At 50.0% G+C, this 21,464-nt stretch overlaps 1 protein-coding gene across 4 annotated transcripts in view; it reads left to right on the plus strand.

The window, feature by feature from the left end:
* palm2akap2 (PALM2 and AKAP2 fusion) overlaps positions 1 to 21,464 on the plus strand; it is a 475,642-nt gene that overhangs the window by 112,042 nt on the left and 342,136 nt on the right. For all 4 annotated transcript variants that reach the window (XM_072517289.1, XM_072517288.1, XM_072517293.1 and 1 more), the window contains exon 4: positions 20,512 to 20,592. In XM_072517289.1, the coding sequence (XP_072373390.1) occupies positions 20,512 to 20,592 (81 nt within the window). The remainder of the gene's footprint in view (positions 1 to 20,511; positions 20,593 to 21,464) is intronic.

The following is a 21,464-nucleotide window of genomic DNA, read 5'->3' on the forward strand; positions in this document are numbered from 1 at the left end:
AATCCGAACCTGTGGCATGCCCACTGACAATTGAACGGGCAATTGAGCCCATCAAGGAGGCAATTTGTCGCGGTTTTACGTGGCCCGTCCACTTTTACAGCTGGTGGACGGCTCAATCGGCCGGGCGGCTTCCACAGTTTCGCAACAAACACGCGCCGGGGCGGGACAAAACACGTGGGGTGATGTAAAATGAACGAAGGCGCTGGAGGGCTGCTTGAATTGGCAGCGTGGACAGAGTTTGCAGCACTCATTCGAGCTCATTTCACCGATACGGTACTGCAGCTCCCTCAGGCAGCTCCACGGCAGCTGTCAGCCTTCAGTGAGCTGGCTGGAAACGCCCACCCTCACCCTCCCCCAGCTCAGCGTCTGCCCTCTTCTTGCCCCACACCCGGCTGAGCTTTCCTCAGCCCGCGTTTCGCGCTGGTTGCCAATTAAATGGCTGGCCGGCGTGACATCGCGACCAGTGTCCAATCGCGTCCATAAGCGCGTATCATGTCTGCTTCTGGGTCCGCCAAGCACGCGTGCCCGACAAGCGCAGGATTCAGGCCAGCGTAAACCTGCCGTGTAAAAATGCATGTTGTGGGGAGAACAATTTTCCTGGCATCACTTTTGATGCTTCTGCCAATTATTATAAAAATGTTTTTCCCAAAACAAAAGACTGGTAAATAAATAGGTGGCAAAGCACAGGACAAACTCACTTGGACAGCGGATTAAAGCAGCCATTTGAAGTATCTTTGCCTGCTAAAACAAACTGGTCTCAAATTGAACCTTTACATGGGGCCCACTGCTAGGCAAATAACCCCCATGCCTCTGTCAAGTATTCCGACTGGGGTGTTCACGTCTCCCTCAAAATAGCAGACAAAGGAATGTCCTAAAGAGGAGTTTGTTCTTTTATCATCTGATATTACCGATAGCACTTTCTAGTTGCACATTTCTGGAATTAGGCTGCAGAATATTTTGGTCGTCGCTGTTCAAGGCTGAGGTCTAATTGGTGAGTGGAATGACAAACATCCCGCTGGGGTAAATCCCACCGCCTTAAGAAGCGCCGAGTTTGGGAAGGAGCTCTGCAGCTTCGAGAGGTGCTGTTGGGGAATTATTTTTTCCATTTTCCCACGAGAGAATTCTGCTCCATTGAACTCAAAGGAACATCATAAACAACTAAGAGCAGCTGCACACATCATTTCTCCGGGGCTTTCAGCTTGGGAGTAGGAGGGGCCTTTAGGAATGTCCTTTCTTAACGCTTCCCCCACCGCCTGTCCAAAAATAACCTTGGCCACTGCCTCTCTGAGAAACCCCATCCCCCTCAATCGCCCAATATTGGCCCATTTTATTCTGACAGGCAGCATCAGAATGTCCCCCCCCGTTCACGGGCTCAGCGCAGTTAATGTATCGAGTACGTTCAGGCCTGTGGTGTTGGGCACTTGTAGAGAAGTGGAAATGTGGTCCACAGACCTTGGGCTGCATACTCCGATTCTGCGGCTATGTCCAGAGGATGCGTCTGGTCTTACGACCACAAGGTGGGCGCCGCCCCGCACCGATGCTCCGCCTGGTGGGGGGGCTAGCAGTCACATTACGTAAAGCCCCCCCCCCCCCCGCTTTAACTGCTGGTACAGACGCAGAATGGCCGGGCCCGTGGCTGCGCTTGCGCACAGCAGCGGCCTGCGACAGCCGCGCCGTACAGCGTGGACCCGGCCTGCCAAACCCTGCCCCCCTCCCCCTGCAACCTCCCTCGCCTCCCCCGCCAGCGGAACGGCTCCCCCCCACCCCCTGACTGTGGTGGCGCTGGACACGGTCCGCAGCCGGCAGGCCAGGTTTATGAACATTGCGAGGACGCGCGACCGACGCCGTCGGGACGTCGGCCCATCAGGGATGGAGCATCGGGGGAGGGCCTCAGGTGAGGCTGTCCCAACGGCGTGCGGCGTACTCGGCAATTACACCGCTTTTGAGGGGGCGGAGCATTGGAAAAACGGAGCCGCCCACAATTGGGGCGTATAAAGGGATTCCCCGGCCCGTCGCTGAACGCGATTTCGGCGTCAGCAGCCGGAGAATCCCGCCCCTTATCCCTCCAACTCATGGATCCTCACTCATGCGCGCGACAAATGAACCAGCCACAATGTGACAGTCGCTCGCAGTCAGTTCGCTTTAGACCTGCAACAGCCCCTCTTTATATCTGGCCGTGCAAAAGGCCACAGGATCATAAGTTAGCCAATAGTTACAACTTCCTCAACATGCAGTCGCCAAAGGTCAGAAACAACCATTGTCTACACATCAGCCACTCCTGAAAGGGAACTTGAAATGCTACTTTATTAAAACAGGCAATCAAAGAGAAACAGTCCGTAAGATTTGCTTTTTGCGTGATACTCCAAAACAGGAAATAGCGAGTTGGCTGCAAGTTTACGTCTCTCTCCATTTTCATTGCTATTGAAGCCAGGACCTACCCTGAGCAGCTAAACGGTTGAATTCCTCGTCTCTCACCTGTTGCTACGGCATGACCTCAATCACAAATTGGTCACCAAGAGCTTCCGAACATAAGAAATAGGAGCTGTGGGAGGCCATTTGGCCATTCGAGCCGGTTTTGTCGTCGCATATGAACACATTCAGCAGTCACATCTACCAGTGGGCAATCCTGAGTGTGTTCACAGCTACAGTAACAACAAATTTAAAATAATTAGTTGGGCTCACAACATTTCTGCTTGACCGTTCGCCGCAAACAAAAGGGATATGTCCAAGCCTTGCGCCTTTTTTGAACTACCTAGGAGTTGAGGGAGCCTATAGTTGCTTTCTCCATGACAGTGCTTCAGGTCTATCAGACTTGACTTGCCGATCAATCAACACCTCTTTTCTCCTGTAGCTTAAATTGTTGTAACTGTTTGAAATTTGGTATTCTTGCATTCGTTCTGATGAGTGCAAGATGAAAAGCTTTGACAAGATGCCTCTTTTCAGATTTATTGAAGTTCTGTATTACCAAGTGACCTTTTGTCTTCCTATTTATCCCTGCTTTCCTCTTGTGCGGTGGAAGTAAGGTTGTCAAATTCGGTAAGCTGGAGGTTTCATCACATGCGCACCTACCTCCAACCCCCCACTCCCTCCCTCCCGCCGATTGGTCACTGAATATGTCCATGTTTGAGGTATACTTCCTCCCTGTGCCAATCGGAATGTGAACGGAACCTTCATGACTCAACTGGATGGCAATCGCCGTCATTCAACAGCCCTGTTCCCTAACATGTCTAAATTAAACCAAAAGAGGCACGTCCTTTTGAAATGCCCTTGCGATTATCTTTCTCTCCTGGGTTGACTCACATCCCGGAGAGTAATCATTGATTCCTGGTGGCTCCAATGCAATCCTGAATGGGGCTGGGAATGCGGTAAATGGAAGGGAAGGGGATCTTTAAATATTTGAGGGCGTCCACATGGGATGCTAAGTGCTTTTGGTATGTGGAGAATTCAACCTTGAAGGATGGTTTCCAGTTCGACAGCCAATTGAAGGTTAAGTGACACCTCTGGGGATAGTGGGGTGCTGAAAGTTGAATGTGTGCCACATATGGGATACATAAGGACGGCAAGGAATACTAGACGTCGTGCGAGCCTCCTCAGTGTCCCTTTAAGCAGTTAGAACTGATACATGGCCTCTCAGCCATGTGTAGTGGGGACCCCCCTCAAGACACTGCCCCAGGAGGCAGGAAAACTCGCAGGCAGCTGTCAGCCCAGTTGCCAAGCTGCACATAGTTAAGCTACCAAGACAAACGTGTTTGCCGTATATCACTCCTTTCAGATGAGTGTGAAGAAATATTACAACCACGATCTCAACCTTAGACAGCCTCCATAAAGAGTGATTTACGTGACCTGAACAGGTGTAACTCTCAGGGTAAGGACACACTGTCGGCGGGAAGCAGTACGACCAGACAATAGCTTGTGTTGCTGCCAGGTGACTGGTACGAAGCCCTTGCAAACTGAGAATTAGCAAACTTTGGTAGCCAGGCTTAACGCAAGTGTTACCTCAGTTTGTTTTAATGGGTTAACATCTCTGCTACCACAGTGGGCGAAATCCACTTGGTACAGAGAAGGACAGGAAGGGAATACTGTGGTCCAAAGATGTGCCGGTCCGGCGGATCGGCCTTTATGAAATGAATGAAATGAAAATTGCTTATTGTCACAAGTAGGCTTCAAATGAAGTTACTGTGAAAAGCCCCTAGTCGCCACATTCCCGTGCCTGTTCGGGGAGGCTGATACGGGAATTGAACCGTGCTGCTGGCCTGCCTTGGTCTGCTTTCAAAGCCAGCGATTTAGCCCTGTGCTAAACCAGCCCCTGCCCCTTTAGTGTTCAAAGATGCGCAGGTTAGATGGGGTCACGGGGATAGGGCGGGGAAATGGGCCCAGACAGGGTGCTCTTTCAGAGGGTCGGCATAGACCCGATGGGCCGAAAGGCCCTCTTCTGGACGGTAGGGATTTTATGGATTTAGAGTTGAAAGACAGAGGAGTGACTTCTCCACTGGCGGCATTCTGCGTTCCGCCGGCAGTGACCCCCGCCCACGGGTTTCCCGGTGGCGGGGGGGGGAGTGGCCACAATGGGAAATCCCATTTCCGGCGGTGGGAACAGAGAATTCCGCTGCTGGCGACGGAGTGCCACCGAGGAATTGGTAGCTGGGGAGGCGGAGAATTCGCCTCAGAATAGGGGAATGAGCAATCAGCTGCAGCCGATGTGGTGTGCATGGAAACTGGATAATTTCATCGGAGTGCAAGGTATTTACTGCACTGAAACAGGCTGTTCGGCCCATTTGGTCCATGCTAGCATATATGATCCACATGAATCTCCTCCCACCCTGCTCCATCTATCCCTATCAGCAAATCCTTCTATTTGTTTCTCCCTCATGTACCCAACTAGCTTCCCTTTAAAGACATCGATGCTATTCTCTGCAATTCCTCCCTTTGCTCGCGCGTTACACACTCCAGCTCTTGTTGAGAGGTTTCTGCTATTGCCTTTATTGGTGACTATCTTGTAATTATATTTCGTTATGTAAATAGTTGTGAGTATAACTTTGGTGGGCTGTTAATTTGTTTTGAAGTGCATTCTACCAGTTGTCTCAGAGAATCGAAAGAGAAAATGCTGGAAAATCTCAGCAAGTCTGGTAGCATCTGTTGGGAGAGAAAAGAGCTAACGTTTCGAGTCCGATGACACTTTGTCAAAGCGAACAGACAGAGAAAGTGGGAAATATTTACACTGTGGAGTGAGAATGAAAGATGAGTCATAGCCACAGAAACCCAGGGAGACCGGGTGCTAATGGCCACAGAAACCAAGGGGAAAGAGTGCTCATGGCAGTCCCCAGAGAGAACAAAAGATGTGAAAGGCCAACTAACATCAGAGGATGAACTGTAGATGTGGGGGGCGGGGAAGGGGGAAGCAAAGAGGAGAAAGGTGAAGGAAAGGTGGATAAGATTGGGGGGGGGGCGGAATTTAAAAGTATATTAAGAAAGAAAGAAATGGTAAAAGACAGTTACAATGAAATGAAAACAAATGGGTCGAGGTGGGGTAGAGCTGATCATCTGAAGTTGTTGAATTTGATGCTCAGGCGTGCCCAACCGGAAGATGAGATGTTGTCTAAGAGAATGATCGATAATCCACCTGTGTTCAATTGCAGAGACACCGTAGGAAAGATTTCTGTTTTAGGATGGTACCCATGTATTGGGATCATAGAATCCCTACAGTGCAGAAGGAGGCCACTCGGCCCATCGAATTTGCACCGACCATTCGAAAGAGCGCTCTACAAATATCCACTCCACTATTCACCCTACCCTCTCCCCGTAACCCCATAACCTAACCTGCACACCCTCAGACCCCAAGAGGCAATTTTTCATCTACCTAACCTGCACATCTTTGGATTGTGGGAGGAAACCGGAGCACCCGGAGGAAACCCACGCACACACAGGGAGAACATGCAAACTCCACACAGACGGTGACCCAAGGTTGGAAATGAACCCTGGCGCTGTGAGGAGGCAGTGCTAACCACTGTGCCACCGTGCAGCCTTGTAGATCATGTGCACATCCCAACTCCCTGCGTGAACACAACACTTTCAATTGAGAATTATGCTGGGTTGAACCAATACTAGCCGGCGGGCATGTTCACCGTCTAACTCAGGATGTCAGGCGGGCTCTCTATAGTGCAATCTCTCCAGGCCAATAGGAGACCCTCCAGTACTGAGAGAGTGGCAGCCTCCTGATGCAGATAAGGAAGGGGGGCCCTCAAGATGGAGACATCCACTTAGCATTCTTAAAGTCTTTGAGAATACCAGTGGCCACAGTTGCCTGATGGTTTTTGTGGAGGGTAAATCCTTTTACTGATCTGTGACTGAAACCATGGTGAATGTCCCGCACCAGCAAAGTGGAGCAGGCCGGGACCCAAAATGCCTCACAAACCCTTGCACCCACACACCACTCCCCCTCCACAGCCGGGAGGCCATGTTTTGGCCACCCTCGGGGGGGGGGGGGGGGGGGGGGGGGGACCTGGGAGCCAACTGGAAAATTCCAGTCGATGTGCGAAAGGGGCCTTTATGGGCCCCCTCATGGCCTCAGTTGGTGATCAGCCATTTGCAGCCAGGTCCTACTGACTCACCTCGACCTGTCCTCTTTAAACTTCCAGAGGCGGAACCGGGCTAACGATCCGGCATGTTGGCCGGTGGGGGGAAATCCCGGACCCATCAACCTCCATTCCCGTCTCCGGGGGGGGAGGGGCTCCCCGAATTCTGACCGTTATGTGGGAAACACGGCCAATGGTAAACCGGCATGCCAACGATTCGACCAATTGTCATGGATTACATGAGAAATTTTAAGGTGACGGCAATTTGGGCGTTATCTATAGCTTCCATAACTTGATAAAAGGGCAATAGGTTCATATACCCATGCAACGTAGGAGGAGGCCATTCGGCCCTTTATGCTCATGTAGGATCAGAGCTACTCAATGAGACCCATGCCCCTTCTCATTCCTCCTATCACCGCAAACTCTTCCTAAACTACCATGGAACAGATTCCCTTTTGGAACCTATTTCCACCACCCATTCCGGGCAGAATGATGTCCCAGATCCTAACCGCACGCTGTCTTGTCAAACCTAGCCCCTTCTCCCCCATTGATTCGCCTGTCAATGATCTGAAATCTATGTCCTCTGCTTACTATACTTCCTGCCAATGGAAACAATTTCTCAATCCTTGTTATAATATCAAGTGTTAAGTTCTTAAAAGGTCAGGCCAGTGAGGATTACCACCAGCAGAAAATTAATCACAGGCAAGATTCTGCTGCTAAGAGTATTAGTTAAACATTGTGTTTGGCACCAGCAGTATGTTCAGTAATGGACAAAGCCTGTTCCTATTTTATATTACTATAAGCCCACGTGCGCCTAAATCAGCATTGGATGCGATTGAAACATTGCAAATACTGGCATTCTGAATTGAACACAACACAGACAATGCTGAATAAGATCTAGAACTGCAATGTTCCATTTCCTTTCCCTCTTAACACATGCATTATCATAGAATCATAGAATTTAATGCATTCGGCCCATCAAGTCTGTACCAGCCCTTGGAACGAGCACCCCACTCAAGCACACACCTCCTCCATCTCATCCCCCTTAACCCAGTAACCCCAATGAACCTTTTTGGACACTAAGGGCAATTTAGCACGGCCAATCCACCTAACCTGCGCGTCTTTGGACTGTGGGAGGAAACCGGAGCACCCGGAGGAAACCCACGCAGACACGGGGAGAACGTGCAGACTCCGCACAGACAGTGACCCAAGCCGGGAATCGAACCAGGGACCCTGGAGCTGTGAAGCAACAGTGCTAACCACTATGCTACCGTGCTGCATTCATTCTGGTATGTGACACCCCCCGCCCCAAGGCCCGTACTTATTGCTCATCCTTAGTTTCCTTTGCAAAGATGATGCAGAGCCGCTCCTTGAACCGTTACCGTCTGCCTGGCGAAGCTGCATCCACATTGCATTCAGGGTGGGAGCTACAGGATTTTGGTCCAGCCATGACGAAGCAATGGCTGGTATGGTCCAAGTCGGGATGGGTGTGTGCCACTTGATCATTGGACATTTGGAAATGGCGGCATTTCACGGGCAGTAATTTACACTCCCGCACCCCCCCCCCCCCACACACACAGAGGCAGATTTATATTTTGTGGGGCCCCGTGCTCACCTGCCTTTCTGGGCCCCCCTCCCATCCCCCATGAAGCCGCGCCCCTTCTGACCCCACCCACCCTCACCCCGCAGAACGCAACGACGCAGGCCACAGAAAAAACACAAATTGATGACTGCTTATTTACGATTCTCTTAAGGTTAACGTGCAGGTTCAGTCGGCAGTTCGGAAGGCAAATGCAATGTTAGCATTCATGTCAAGAGGGCTAGAACACAAGAGCAGGGATGTACTTCTGAGGCTGTATAAGGCTCTGGTCAGACCCCATTTGGAGTATTGTGAGCAGTTTTGGGCCCCGTATCTAAGGAAGGATGTGCTGGCCTTGGAAAGGGTCCAGGGGAGGTTCACAAGAATGATCCCTGCAATGAACAGCTTGTCGTATGAGGAACGGATGAGGACTCTGGGTCTGTACTCGTTGGAGTTAGAAGGATGAGGGGGGATCTTATTGAAACTTACAGGATACTGCGAGGCCTGGGTAGAGTGGACGTAAAGAGAATGTTGCCACTTGTAGGAAAAACTAGAACCAGAGGACACAATCTCAGACTAAAGGGATGATCCTTAAAACAGAGATGAGGAGGAATTTCTTCAGCCAGAGGGTGGTGAATCTGTGGAACTCTATGCCGCAGAAGGCTGTGGAGGCCAAATCACTGAGTGTCTTTAAGACAGATAGATAGATTATTGATTAATAAAAGGATCAGGGGTTATGGGGAGAAGGCAGGAGAATGGGGATGAGAAAATATCAGCCATGATTGAATAGCGGAGCAGACTCGATGGGCCGAGTGGCCTAATTCTGCTTCTACGTCTTATGGTCTTATAACATGTCTGAGGAATGGACATACCATGCAAGCATTTAAATAACACAGTTCACAGCCTATGAAGTATTTTTGAAGTGTGATTGTGGTTGTAATGTGTCAGGAATACAACAACCAATTTACTCACGGCAAGTTCCAACAATCATCAATGTGATGATGACCAGATCAACTTTATTTTAGTGTTGTTGGTTGATGGATAAATATGGGGCAAGGACACCGAGGAGAACTTCCCCGAACTCTCTGAACTGCCACCATGGGGTCTACCCGGGCGGGCAAACGGAGCCATTGTCTTGAGGTCTTGTCCGAAAGAAGGCACCTCTGGCATTGCAGCTCTGGCATTGCAGCAGTCCCGCAGTACCTCTCTGGAAATGTCAGCTTAGGATTTTTGGTCAAACCTCTGGTGTGAAATTCTTGATAGGCTTCAGGGAATCCCTACAGTGCTGAAGGAGGCTATTCGACCCTCGGGCCTGCAGTGACCCTCCGAAGGTGCACTCCCACCTAGGCCCAATCCCCCGCCCTATCCCCCTAACTCTGCAACCCCACCTAACTTTGAACACTCAGGGGCAATTTATCACGGCCAATCCACCTAACCTGCACATCTTTGGACTGTGGTAAGAAACTGGAGCACCCGGAGGAAACCCACGCGCAGACACGGGGAAAACGTGCAGACTCCGCAAAACAGTCACCCAACGTCAGAATCGGAACCGTGTCCCTGGCGCTGTGAGGCATCAGTGTGCTAACCACTGTGCCACCCTGCCGACTTCGGACTCAGTTGGGCCTGACTTCAACTCGGCCTCAAATTGAATGGGTTTTGAGTGGGTTAAAATTGGGCTGAGCGAGTGGGTCAGTTGAGACGTGCACCTCCTGAGGGTCTGACTGGGAGAAAGTCGAGGGGCGGAATTCTCCGTAGCCCGCTCCGAAATGGGGCGGAGAAGGCTTTTGACGCCGGATTCAGGACGGGCGCCGATTTGACTCTGGTTGACGATGCTCCATCCCCTCCAAATCGGCGTCATCGGGGCGCTCACCGCGTGCAGTCACAAGGCCGTTGGCGCGTCATCAGCTGGCCCACCTGCGATGCTCCGCCCCCGATGGTCCAAGTTCCCGACGGCGCGGGCCAAATGTGGACCCAGCGATCGGGAACCCAGTGTGCCGGCTGCGGATAGTGACCAGCGCCGCCACATTCGGCCGGGATCCGTGCCGCTGGCCGGGGGGGCATCTGCTAGGGCTGGGAGGAGTCGGGGGGGGGGGGGGGTGGTGGTGGCCAGGGGTGGGCTGTGGGGTCGGGGTGGGCGGGTACGCGGCCCAGCACGGCTGGTGCCATGTTTTCCGGCGCGACCGGTGCAACTCGTCAGCCCTGCGCATGCGCAGCCTGGGTCCCGGCGAATCTCCGGCCGTTTTCCCGCGCGATCCACATGGCGCTGGTGCTAGTTCCTCATCGGCACTGGAATCAGTGAGGGGTTCGCACCGATTTTCCCGTCGTGAATCACCGGCGGATTCTCCGTTGGCGCCGGCACTTAGCCTCAGGAACGGAGTGTTCCGCCTGAGGTAACTTTGGGAAGGGTGATGCGGAGTAGGTCAGAGGCCTTCCGCTTCTTGCACCAAAATAAACTGGTGCAAATCTAAAATACTGAATTTCTCCGAAAATCTATCCAATGAAGAAAATGTCACTGTCTTTGGGAAATTCAAACATGCCTAACATTCTTTCTGGGAACGTTGTAACAGCAGGAACCCATTCAGCAACTCGCGCCTGTTCCGACTTTCAATTAGATTATGGCTGATTTGAATCCTAACACCATCCACGCGCCTGGGTTCCCTAACCTTTAATACCCTCGGCTAACCAAAATACCGCCCCTTTTTCATTGATACTGAGAACACTGCAGACTTTCAGCAACTGACACTTGGCCATCAAAGCAACAATGAAGTAAGAGACAATCCTCAGTGGAGTCTAACCCTGAGTAACAGGGTTCAAACCCAATTCAAAGGAGGTCCCTTTTTAACTAACGTTTTGCGAGTTCTGTGTGTTATCTTTCTGCCCTTAACAGTATTTTATATTGTGACTTTCTGGTCAATAATTGTGTCATTTTTCTTCAAGATAATCTTTTAAAAAATGGTTTGTTTTTTAAAGTTATTAATTCACAGGGCATGGGCATCTCTGGCAAGGTCAGGGGTTATTGCTCATCCCTAATTTACCTTGAGAAGCTGGTGGGGAGCCACCTTCTGTGGTCCTTGTAGCGAAGGTGCTCCAGCACTGCCGTTAGGCAGGGAGTTCCAGGATTTTTCGAACTGTCTAACACCTACGTCAAGCGTGATTCAAGGACGCTTCTTGCTTATGTTTACCCAAAAAGGCGGGTGGCGCGCTACCCGTCGGATGCGCGCGTCCTCGTGCTGTCAATTTGGGGCCATGCCGTGCCTGAAAATCAGCCGCTCCCTCACCCAATTCCGAAGCCAAGAAGCTGAACACCACAAGTCTACTCTTACACTATGTACATTTGTAAGGAGAGTGAGAGTGTGCTTGAAATGGTTGTTAGAGGTATTGAGTGGTGCCGCATTGACTGAAAAATTTGTAATGCTGTGATTATGAATGATGTGAAGTAATTCACTCGAATGATGTAAAATTTGAAAAACCTTGTCAAAATATTTTGTCCTATTACTCTCTTATGGATATCTGTATTTGTAACTTCCACTTTTTAAAGATGCGTTAAATCATTCTCTGGATATGAGCACTCCTGGCTAGGCCAACATTTACTACCAATCTGTAATTGACCTTGAGAAAGTGGCGGTGAGTCACCATCTTGAATCACAGTTGTCTTTGTGGTGAAGGTGCTCTGACAGCTGTAATGGGCCAGGGTTTAGAGAAACCCAAAGTGCATCATGGAGTTCACCTGACCCCCCAACTTTTAATAGATTGTGGTTATGGGGAGCACACGGGCCCACTCTACAGGTGTGGTACAGCAGAAATGGAAAAGTATTTTTGAAGCAAAACAATTCATAGAATTTACAGGACAGAAGGAGGCCATTCGGCCCATCGAGTCTGCACCGGCTCTTGGGAAGAGCACCCTACCCAAGCCCACACCTCCACCTTAATCCCGTAACCCAGTAACCCCACACAACACTAAGGGCAATTTTGGACACTGAGGGCAATTTAGCATGGCCAATCCACCTAACCTGCACATCTTTGGACTGTGGGAAGAAACCGGAGCCCACGGAGGAAATCCACGCACACACAGGGAGAACGTGCAGACTCCACACAGGTAGGGCCCAAGCCAGGAATTGAACCTGGGACCCTGGAGCTGTGAAGCAATTATGCTCACCACTATGCAACCGTGCTGCCCTAGTGTTTATTCTATGAACTCAAGTTAACTTTTTTAAAACATACAGTGAATATCTTAGCAACCATTAATTCAAATACAACCCCCAAAGAATACAACACTAAGTAATCCTTTAAGCTTTCCTTTTAACATCCATAAGACTTAAAACACCTTTTACCAGAAGCACATCAGGTTAAAGTCACTACTGTTATTAGTTTTAAATCACCAGGATCGATTTACAGTCTTTAGATTACAGAGAGAGATTCATACACCTTCTGGCTGTGACTGCAGCTATCCAGCTCTGAAAACAAAACTAAAACACACCCTGCAGCAAACAGCCTAAAACAAAAGTAAAAAGCTGACAGGCAGCCCAGCTCCACCCACTCTCTGACATCACTGCAGTAATAAACACCCATTTCTTAAAGGTACTCTCACTACAGATTTTTATGTACACACCCATTTATACACACCCATTTCTTAAAGGTGCTCTCACATGACACAGCGCTGTGAGGGCTGGGGTTCCGGAATCTTCATCCAGCAATGATGAAAGGAATGGTTGGATACAGGCTCATGTCAACATGGCATGGGAGGGGACCTGGAGGTCATGGTGTTCACATTCACCCGCTGCCCTTGCCCCTCGAGGTAGTGGAGCTCACAGGAACAGCTGGAGGCCAATGCGTCCTTCCGACATGTTCTGCCATTAACCCACCGCCAAACATCCGCCTTCATGGGCATTGCGTCTGGGAGTCGGCCCATCTTGGACACTCGCTATTTTCCCTGGCAACGCCCCCCCCCCCCCCCCCCCTATCCTCCTCCCCGCCGCTGCCTCAGGATCGAGAACATTCAGCCCTGGGTTTTTAGAGTAAAATTTTCACAGAGATTGCCATACCGACCTCATTGCAGCATTGTGGAGTTTAGGCTAACCAGAACAAGGCAAGTGAAGTTGTTGTGGGGAGTTGTTAACACGCTCTGTGACAGTCTTACATTATAGGGTGGATGGAGCACTCGTGTGAAGAAATCTGGTTGCTTTTTCTTCAGTTTTTCTTTCTTTGTGACTGGGAGAGTAATAACTAGAGTACTTTGTATCAGTTTCCATGACTAACTTGGCAGCAGAAATAATCACTAACGATAACATTGGCCCCTATCGTGACTGTAGACAGCTTTTTTATAATAATGTTCATTAGTGTCACAAGTAGGCTTACATGAACACTGCAATGAGGTTACTGTGAAAATCCCCCAGTCACCACACTCCAGCACCCGTTCGGGTACACGGAGGGAGAATTCAGAATGTCCAAATTACCTAACAGCACGTCTTTCGGGACTTGGGGGAGGGAACCGGAGCACCCGGAGGAAACCCACGCAGACACGGGGAGAATGTGCAGACTCCGCACAGCCAGTGACCCAAGCCGGGAATCGAACCTGGGACCCTGGCGCTGTGAAGCAACCACAGTGCTACTGTGCCGCCCATTCGGTTGCCTGAGCTATTTTTTAGAAAAATATTATTCAAATAAGGAATATGTACATCATATAATCAATCAATCAATAATAAAATTAACAAAATACAATCCTCCGAAGAGATATGTTCTCATATTTGTATTAAAACATTCCCTGCCCCCCCCCCCCCCCCCCTCCTCCGCTATCCCATCTCCCCTACCCGCTGGCAACAAATAGATTTGTAAACAGAGACACGAATAGTTAACCACATCCACGTGTTCTGGTCATGTCCACGATTTGTGGGGTTTTGGACCTCGATGTTTAAAACATTATCAAAAATTGTGGAGGTGGAAATATTACCGGGATCTCTTGCAGTGTCCAAAATACCAGGATTAAAGAAGGGAAAAGAGCCGATGTGGTGGCCTTTGCCACGTTGATTGCCTGAAGGTGAATTTTATTGGATGGAAATCCGAAGATCCGCCAAAACTATCAACATAGTTGGGAATCGTGTGGAATTCCTTAAACTTGAAAAAGTTAAGTTTGCCTTTTATGGCCTGAGCTATTTCAATCGCCTTATCTAGTGTAATCTTTGTTTAAGCCAGATGCTTCTGTTGCACACTCATGTTTTAATTCCGCATACTAAACGGTCCCGCATCATGTCACTGAGTGCTGTACTGAACTCACAATGTTCAGCCATCTGGCGGAGTCTGGCAATGAAGGCAGAGATCGCCTCTCCTGGGTCACTGACAGCTAAACTAAACTTATAGCGATGAAGTATGATTGAGGGTCTGCAGTTGAAGTGCTGCTTCACAAGCGTCACCAACTGGTTCAACAATTTTGCGTCAGGTGCTTACGGGGACGTCAATTGCTTATGAGACTGTACGTCTGGAGCCCACAGACCTTCTGTTTATCCTCCCTCGTTATTTTGCTTGCTGTGGAAACCGTAACAGAGCTGCTGTATACACTGGCTCCAGTTTTCGGGCCTCTAGTCGAATGGGTCGAGTTTCCCGATCACGATCGCTTTTCATCCGGTTTACATTCGTCACCAATGTGGTGGTTCGAATCAATACTTAGGAGACTTCCAATAGAACTGAACAAGGATTTATTGGTAACAAGTAAAGGTAAACTATACACAGGCAAAGAGTAACTTAACAGGTCTTCACTCTGACTCCCGGGTCCAGTCTGCCTGAGCTCCAGCTCCCAGGGTCCCGCGCTTTTTCCCCATTGGTAGGGTTTTGTGCGCTCCCGCGCAATAGGCCCCGAGCTGGTTACGTGGACCTCCAGGGCTCGCCCCTTAAAGGGGCCATGCTACCACAGGAGGGCAGAAAGCTAGAGCCAGGAAGGCCGCAATATTCCTTGCAGGACCTGCAAGAGCATTCCTGTATCCTACTGGCCCCACGTTTTTGGGGCCTCCTCTTCCCGACAAGGCACTGCCGCTCTTAGATTAGACAAGAAAGGGGCAGTGGCAGATGGTGCCTGATGATTTAATTATTCCCATCGCCACACTTAAAAAAGGACCTCACTGACATTGCAAGGGCAGCTTAGTTGCCCATTGAGAAACCTGATTAAATATCAGTCTCCGCTGTTTGGCCAAATTGTCCGCAGGTGGGGGAGATTTAACTGGCCACCTACCCAGTTCCCGCCCGGTGGGTAGTATTAAAATTGCACCATTAAATATCTTTAATAATATGCTTTAAAATCCAACATTATTTACTACTTAAATCAACTAAATCTCCAAACTTCAGGACCCCGCAAGGCCTCTATATCGAGGGAGTGGAAATCTGGACAATGTTTTGACATTGTTTCTTCTTCATAATGTAAACGTTGACAAGTGAGGGGGCCGGGTGCGGGGTTGGTTTATTTTAAGACATACATTTTGCAATTATCTTGTTCTGTTCTTTATCAGAGATTTATCGAGTGCGACCTTTTATTCTTGAACTCAGGTGGATAACTTACTCGCCAGAAGAAGTGTCACTGGCACTTTGAAGGCTGACAAGGAACGGCATTTTCACAATCCAAAAATAGCTGCTTTTTCTCTCACTCATTCACGGGATGTGAGCATTGTTGGCTAGGCCAACATTTATTGCTCATCCCTAATTGTCCTTGAGAACGTGGTGGCGACCTGCCCTCCTGTTAGGGAGGGAGGTCCATGGTTTTGACCCAGTGACTGAGAAGGGGTGGCAAAACAGTTTCAAGTCAGGATGATCACCGATAATATGATCCTGGACCAGACCCCAACAGTGGTTAGGATACTGGACAGAAACCCCAATATTTTATTTTAATTTTGTAAGACTGTGAGGTAAGGATATCTCGCTCCAGCAGTTATTTTAGGTAAAGCAGGGATTTTTGGCGGGATTCTGCGAGAATCGGCAGAGCGGGCAACTCCTGCACCGAGGAGTGGCGTGAGCCACTCCGGCGTTGGGCCGCCCCGAAGGTGCAGAATCCTCCGCACCTTCACGGGCTAGGCCGGCGCCGGGGTGGTTTGCGCTGCGCCGGCCGGCGGGGAAGGGGCTTGGCGCCGCGCCAACCGGTGCCGAAGGGCCTTTGCCGGCCGGCGCGAGTTGGCGCATGCGCGGGAGCGTCAGCGTGTCCTGGCGTCATCCCAGCGCATGCGCAGGGGGGGGTTCATCTCCACGTTGGCCATGGCGGAGGACCACAGTGGCCGACGCGGAAGAATAGAGTGCCCCCACGGCAGAGGCCTGCCCGCGGATCGGTGGGCCCCGATCGCGGGCCAGGCCACCGAGGGGGCACCTCCCGGGGCCAGATTCCCCCGCACCCCCCTGAGGACCCCGGAGGCCGCCCGCGCCGTCTGGTCCCGCCGGTAAGTACCTTCTCTAATTTACGCTGGCGGGACCGGCCAAAAACATGCGGCCACTCGGCCCATCGCGGACCGGAGAATCGCCGGGGTGGGGCCGCTGCCAGCAGCCGCCGACCGGCATGGTGCGATTCCCACCCCCGCCAAATCCCCGGCGCCGGAGAATTCGGCAGCCAGCAGGCATGGGATTCACACCGCTCCCGGCGATTCTCCGACCCGGCGGGGGGTCGGAGAATCCCGCCCATGGTATATTAAAACAAACTTTATTACGAACACAGTATTAAAATATCTTTAACATCACACCTGAAAATAGTTTACAATTACCTCTTAAACAGTGCTAATCAATACAGTGACACAATAACCCTTAACTGCTACCTTTACTTCCAGTCAAACAACAAAACCATCTCCACTCTCAATCCACTTTTAAATACAGTTAGCAAGCAGGAGCACTTGTAAAGTGGTGCCTTTAATACTCCACTTTGAGAAAAATATATATTTTGAGACTGCTTTAAAGAAAGAGACCTGACACCCTGTCAGAATAATTCAGGATCTGTGGCTGTATTTCTTCAGAAACCTTCCAGCCAATAAATAAAACTCTGAACCTTAACACCTAACACCCTTGGCTTCTCCCATTAGTTAATGCCTAGAAGACACCTAGATAACAAAGACACCTATGTCAGACTCCTATATATTGACTACAGCTCAGCTTTCAACACCATTATTCCTACAAAACTCATCTCCAAACTCCGTGGCCTTGGCCTCGACTCCTCCCTCTATGACTGGATCCTAAACTTCCTAACCCACAGGCCACAATCAGTAAGGAGAGGCAACAATACCTCCTCCACGATCATCCTCAACACCGGTGCCCCACAAGGCTGTGTCCTCAGCCCCCTACTATATCCTTATACACCTATGACTGTGGCCAAATTCCCCTCCAACTCGATTTTCAAATTTGCTGATGACACCACCGTAGTGGGTCGGATTTCAAACAATGACGAGACAGAGTACAGGAATGAGATACAGAATCTGGTGAACTGGTGCGACGACAATAATCTCTCCCTCAATGTCAACAAAACGAAGGAGATTGTCATCAACTTCAGGAAGCGTAGTGGAGAACATGCCCCTGTCTACATCAATGGGAACAAAGTAGAAAGGGTCGAGAGCTTCAAGTTTTTAGGTGTCCAGATAACCAACAACCTGCCCTGGTCCCCCCATGCCGACACTATAGTTAAGAAAGCCCACCAACGACTCAACTTTCTCAGAAGAGTAAGGAAATTTGGCATGTCACCTGCGACTCTCACCAACCTTTACAGATGCACCATAGAAAGCATTCTTTCTGGTTGTATCACAGCTTGGTATGGATCCTGCTCTGCCCAAGACCACAGGATATTACAAAAGGTTGTGAATGTAGCCCAGTCCATTACGCAAACCAGCCTCCCATCCATCGACTCTGTCTACAATTCCCGCTGCCTCGGAAAGGCGGCCAGCATAATTAAGGACCCCACGCACCCCGGACATACTCTCTTCCACCTTCTTCCGTCAGGAAAAAGATACAAAAGTTTGAGGTCACGTACCAACCGACTCAAGGACAATTTCTTCCCTATTGCCATCAGACTTTTGAATGGAACTACCTCGTATTAAGTTGATATTTTCTCTACATCCTAGCTATGACTGTAACATTCCCTCCTTCCCTATGTACGGTATGCCCTGTCTGTAAAGCATGCAAGAAACAATACTTTTCACTGTATATTAATACATGTGACAATAATAAATCAAATCAAATCATTAACTACATCATTTTACCAGACTGAACACAATGCTTCTAATTAACTACTCCGCAGGGAGTCCTCGTAATATAAATAAAAACCTATTCACCCAAACTTTTACGCTGCTTTAATTGCACCTCTGGTTTCAAAACGACAAGCTGTCTCGCAAACCAGGCTTTCTTTTCAAAAACACTACTACAGCAGTCATACACACTAACCCAGGCTTTGAACCCTTAATGCACCAGGTACATATAATACAATACATCTGAAATTTCTACCTCCCTCACACAGGCTTCAGGGAAATTGGATTTTGTGGTTCCCATGCGGCCTGTTGCTCTTGTTCTTCTAGGTGGTAGAGGGCGTGGGCTCAGCAGTTCCTCCAGAGTGCTCTTACCTGCAATGCTAAACAGGGGCTCACAAGGCATGGAGCAAATGATCAAACTCTGCTCTTTAGACATCACCCTTTCCCCGGGCTCCCTTACCCTCTAGTAAGAGCATGCTCAGTAATGTCCCATGAACAACATCATGAAAAGAGCTAACATTTGTTTGCAGAACCTCAGCCCTTAAATCGTATTTGAGCAGTGGTGCATGTTTGTTTTGGTGAATGGGCGTGTCAAAAGTGGTAAACCAAGGAAATTACTTTGTGTTTTTCTGTCTTACCTTAAATGGTGGATTAGTGTAAAATGGGCAAATTGGCAGCTTGCTTTGTATCACTTTGCCGAGTTATTTCCATAGTGGCTTCAATGAACAAAGTAAAATCCTTTCCACTTCACGTTCATCTGGCTCGCAGCCCTATCTTAGTGGGTAGCACTCTCACCCCTGTGTCAGAAGGTTTCATGCTTAAGTCAGATATTGAACACAAAATCTAGGTTGACACTCTCTGTGCAGTGCTGAGGGCGTGCTGCCTTGTCAGATGTGCCGCTTCTTCAGATAAGACAGAAAACCGAGGCCCTCTATGATGGGCATGAAAGATCCATGTGGTACACTTGTGGAGAAGAGCAGGGGAGCTTTCCCTGATGGTGTGACCAATATTTAACTCAACAAATAATTAAACAAACATTAAACAAAAGCAGACTGTTGTCACATTGTTGTTTGTGGAAGCTTGCTGTGCACAAAATGACTGTCATGTTTCCTATGGAATCATAGAATAGAATCTCAACAATGCAGAAGGAGGCCATTCAGTTCATTGGGTGTGCACCAACCCTCTGAAAGAGCATCCCACTTAGGCCCACTCAGCCGCCCCATCCCCGTAACCCCACATAACCTTTGGGCAATCTTGGGACACTAAGGGGAAATTTAGCATGGTCAGTCCACCTAACCTGCGCATCTTATAGTGACCATAAAATGTATTAGGTTGACTGTGAAACACTTTGGGATATCCTGAGGTTGTGAAAGGTCTTATGAAGAAACAAATATTTTGTTTCTCACAAAATTTGACTTTTTAAAAATTATTTGATGGGATGTGGGCATCATTTTCAAGGCCAGTATTCGTAGTCCATCCTTAACTGCCCTTGGCTTACTCCACCATTTCTGAGTCAACCATATTGTTGTGGACCTGGAGTCACATGGAGGCCAGACTGGGTACGGATGGCCGATTTGCCCCACTGAAGGACATTAGTGAAGCAGATGAGTTTCTACGATAATCAGTGATACTTTATGATGACTGGTACAGAGACGAGGGGCGATGTTCAGCCACCCTGCTCGCCAGCAGAAGTCACTGCTGCCACCAGACTTGGGTCTCCAGAACGGAAAGTCCCACCCTAGCTTTCAACTCCCGATTTTATTGACTGAAATTTAAATTCCATAATCTATCAGAGAGGCATGCGCCCAGAGCATTAGGCAGGATTTCTAATCCATTTGGGCTCGTCAATGGGATTTGTCATTGTAACTACACCACGAAACCCGCCGGTGGGGATGTGCTACAGCGGGAAAAGTGAATCCCGGCATCCAGAGAATTCCGGCCTGTGACATTCCGATTGCTCCCAAGTCTCCCATATCGTTAGTGTGGCTGGTAAATTGAATTCTGATTGTCATACTCCTTGATGGTGTACAAGAGAAAATAGAAGCATTTTGAAATAATTTTCTTTTAGATAAGACCCCTGTTGGTTCACAGTAGGGTGAGACGGAAGAACAGGGTGCGGTCAACCCCTACCTGTTTAAAACGTTCTTCCTCTCTCTCTCTCTCTCTGAAGGAGAAAAGGCGGCGACAGACAGAAATAGAGGACAAGAGACACCAGCTGGAAGATAAGATTCTTCAGTTGCAACATCATAAGGTAGGAAATGCTTGATACCAAAACCACGTGGCGTAAACCCGTTCACAAAGCCCAACACAATCCGACTCATTCATTACGCGTGTGGCTGCTTGTTCCGTGTCCCTAAACACCGGCCCTCAGTCCACTTCCCGTCGCCAATGTTGTTACGAATTCCTCGCCCTGCTTTCTCTGTTGGACATCTGGGGCGACATTCTCCGACCCCCCGCCGGGTCGGAGAATCGCCGGGGGCTGGCGTGAATCCCGCCCCCGCCGTTTGCCGAAGTCTCCGGCACCGGAGATTCGGCGGGGGCGGGAATCGCGCCGCACCGGTTGGCGGGCCCCCCCGCTCGATTCTCCGGCCCGGATGGGCCGAAGTCCCGCCGATAAATTGCCTGTCCCGCCGTCGTAAATTAAATCACCTACCTTACCGGCGGGACAAGGCGGCGTGGGCGGGCTCCGGGGTCCTGGGGGGGGCGCGGGGCGATCTGACCCCGGGGGGTGCCCCCACGGTGGCCTGGCCCGCGATCGTAGCCCACCAATCCGCGGGCGGGCCTGTGCCGTGGGGGCACTCTTTCCCTTCCGCCTCCACCACGGTGTCCACCATGGCGGAGGTGGAAGAGACTCCCTCCACTGCGCATGCGTGGGAAACTGTCAGCGGCCGCTGACGCTCCCGCGCATGCGCCGCCCGGAGATGTCATTTCCGCGCCAGCTGGCGGGGCAACAAAGGCCGTTTCCGGCAGCTGGCGGGGCGGAAATTCCTCCTGCGTCGGCCTAGCCCCTCAATGTTGCGCCGTTTTGGGCGCCAGTCGGTGGACATCGCGCCGTTTCAGGAGAATTTCGCCCCTGCTTTCTCCTGAGGCTCGGTTGAGACTAATTCGGTGTTTCAATGTCCG

This window comes from Scyliorhinus torazame, chromosome 9 (assembly GCF_047496885.1).
Source record: "Scyliorhinus torazame isolate Kashiwa2021f chromosome 9, sScyTor2.1, whole genome shotgun sequence".
Lineage (NCBI taxonomy): Eukaryota > Metazoa > Chordata > Chondrichthyes > Carcharhiniformes > Scyliorhinidae > Scyliorhinus > Scyliorhinus torazame.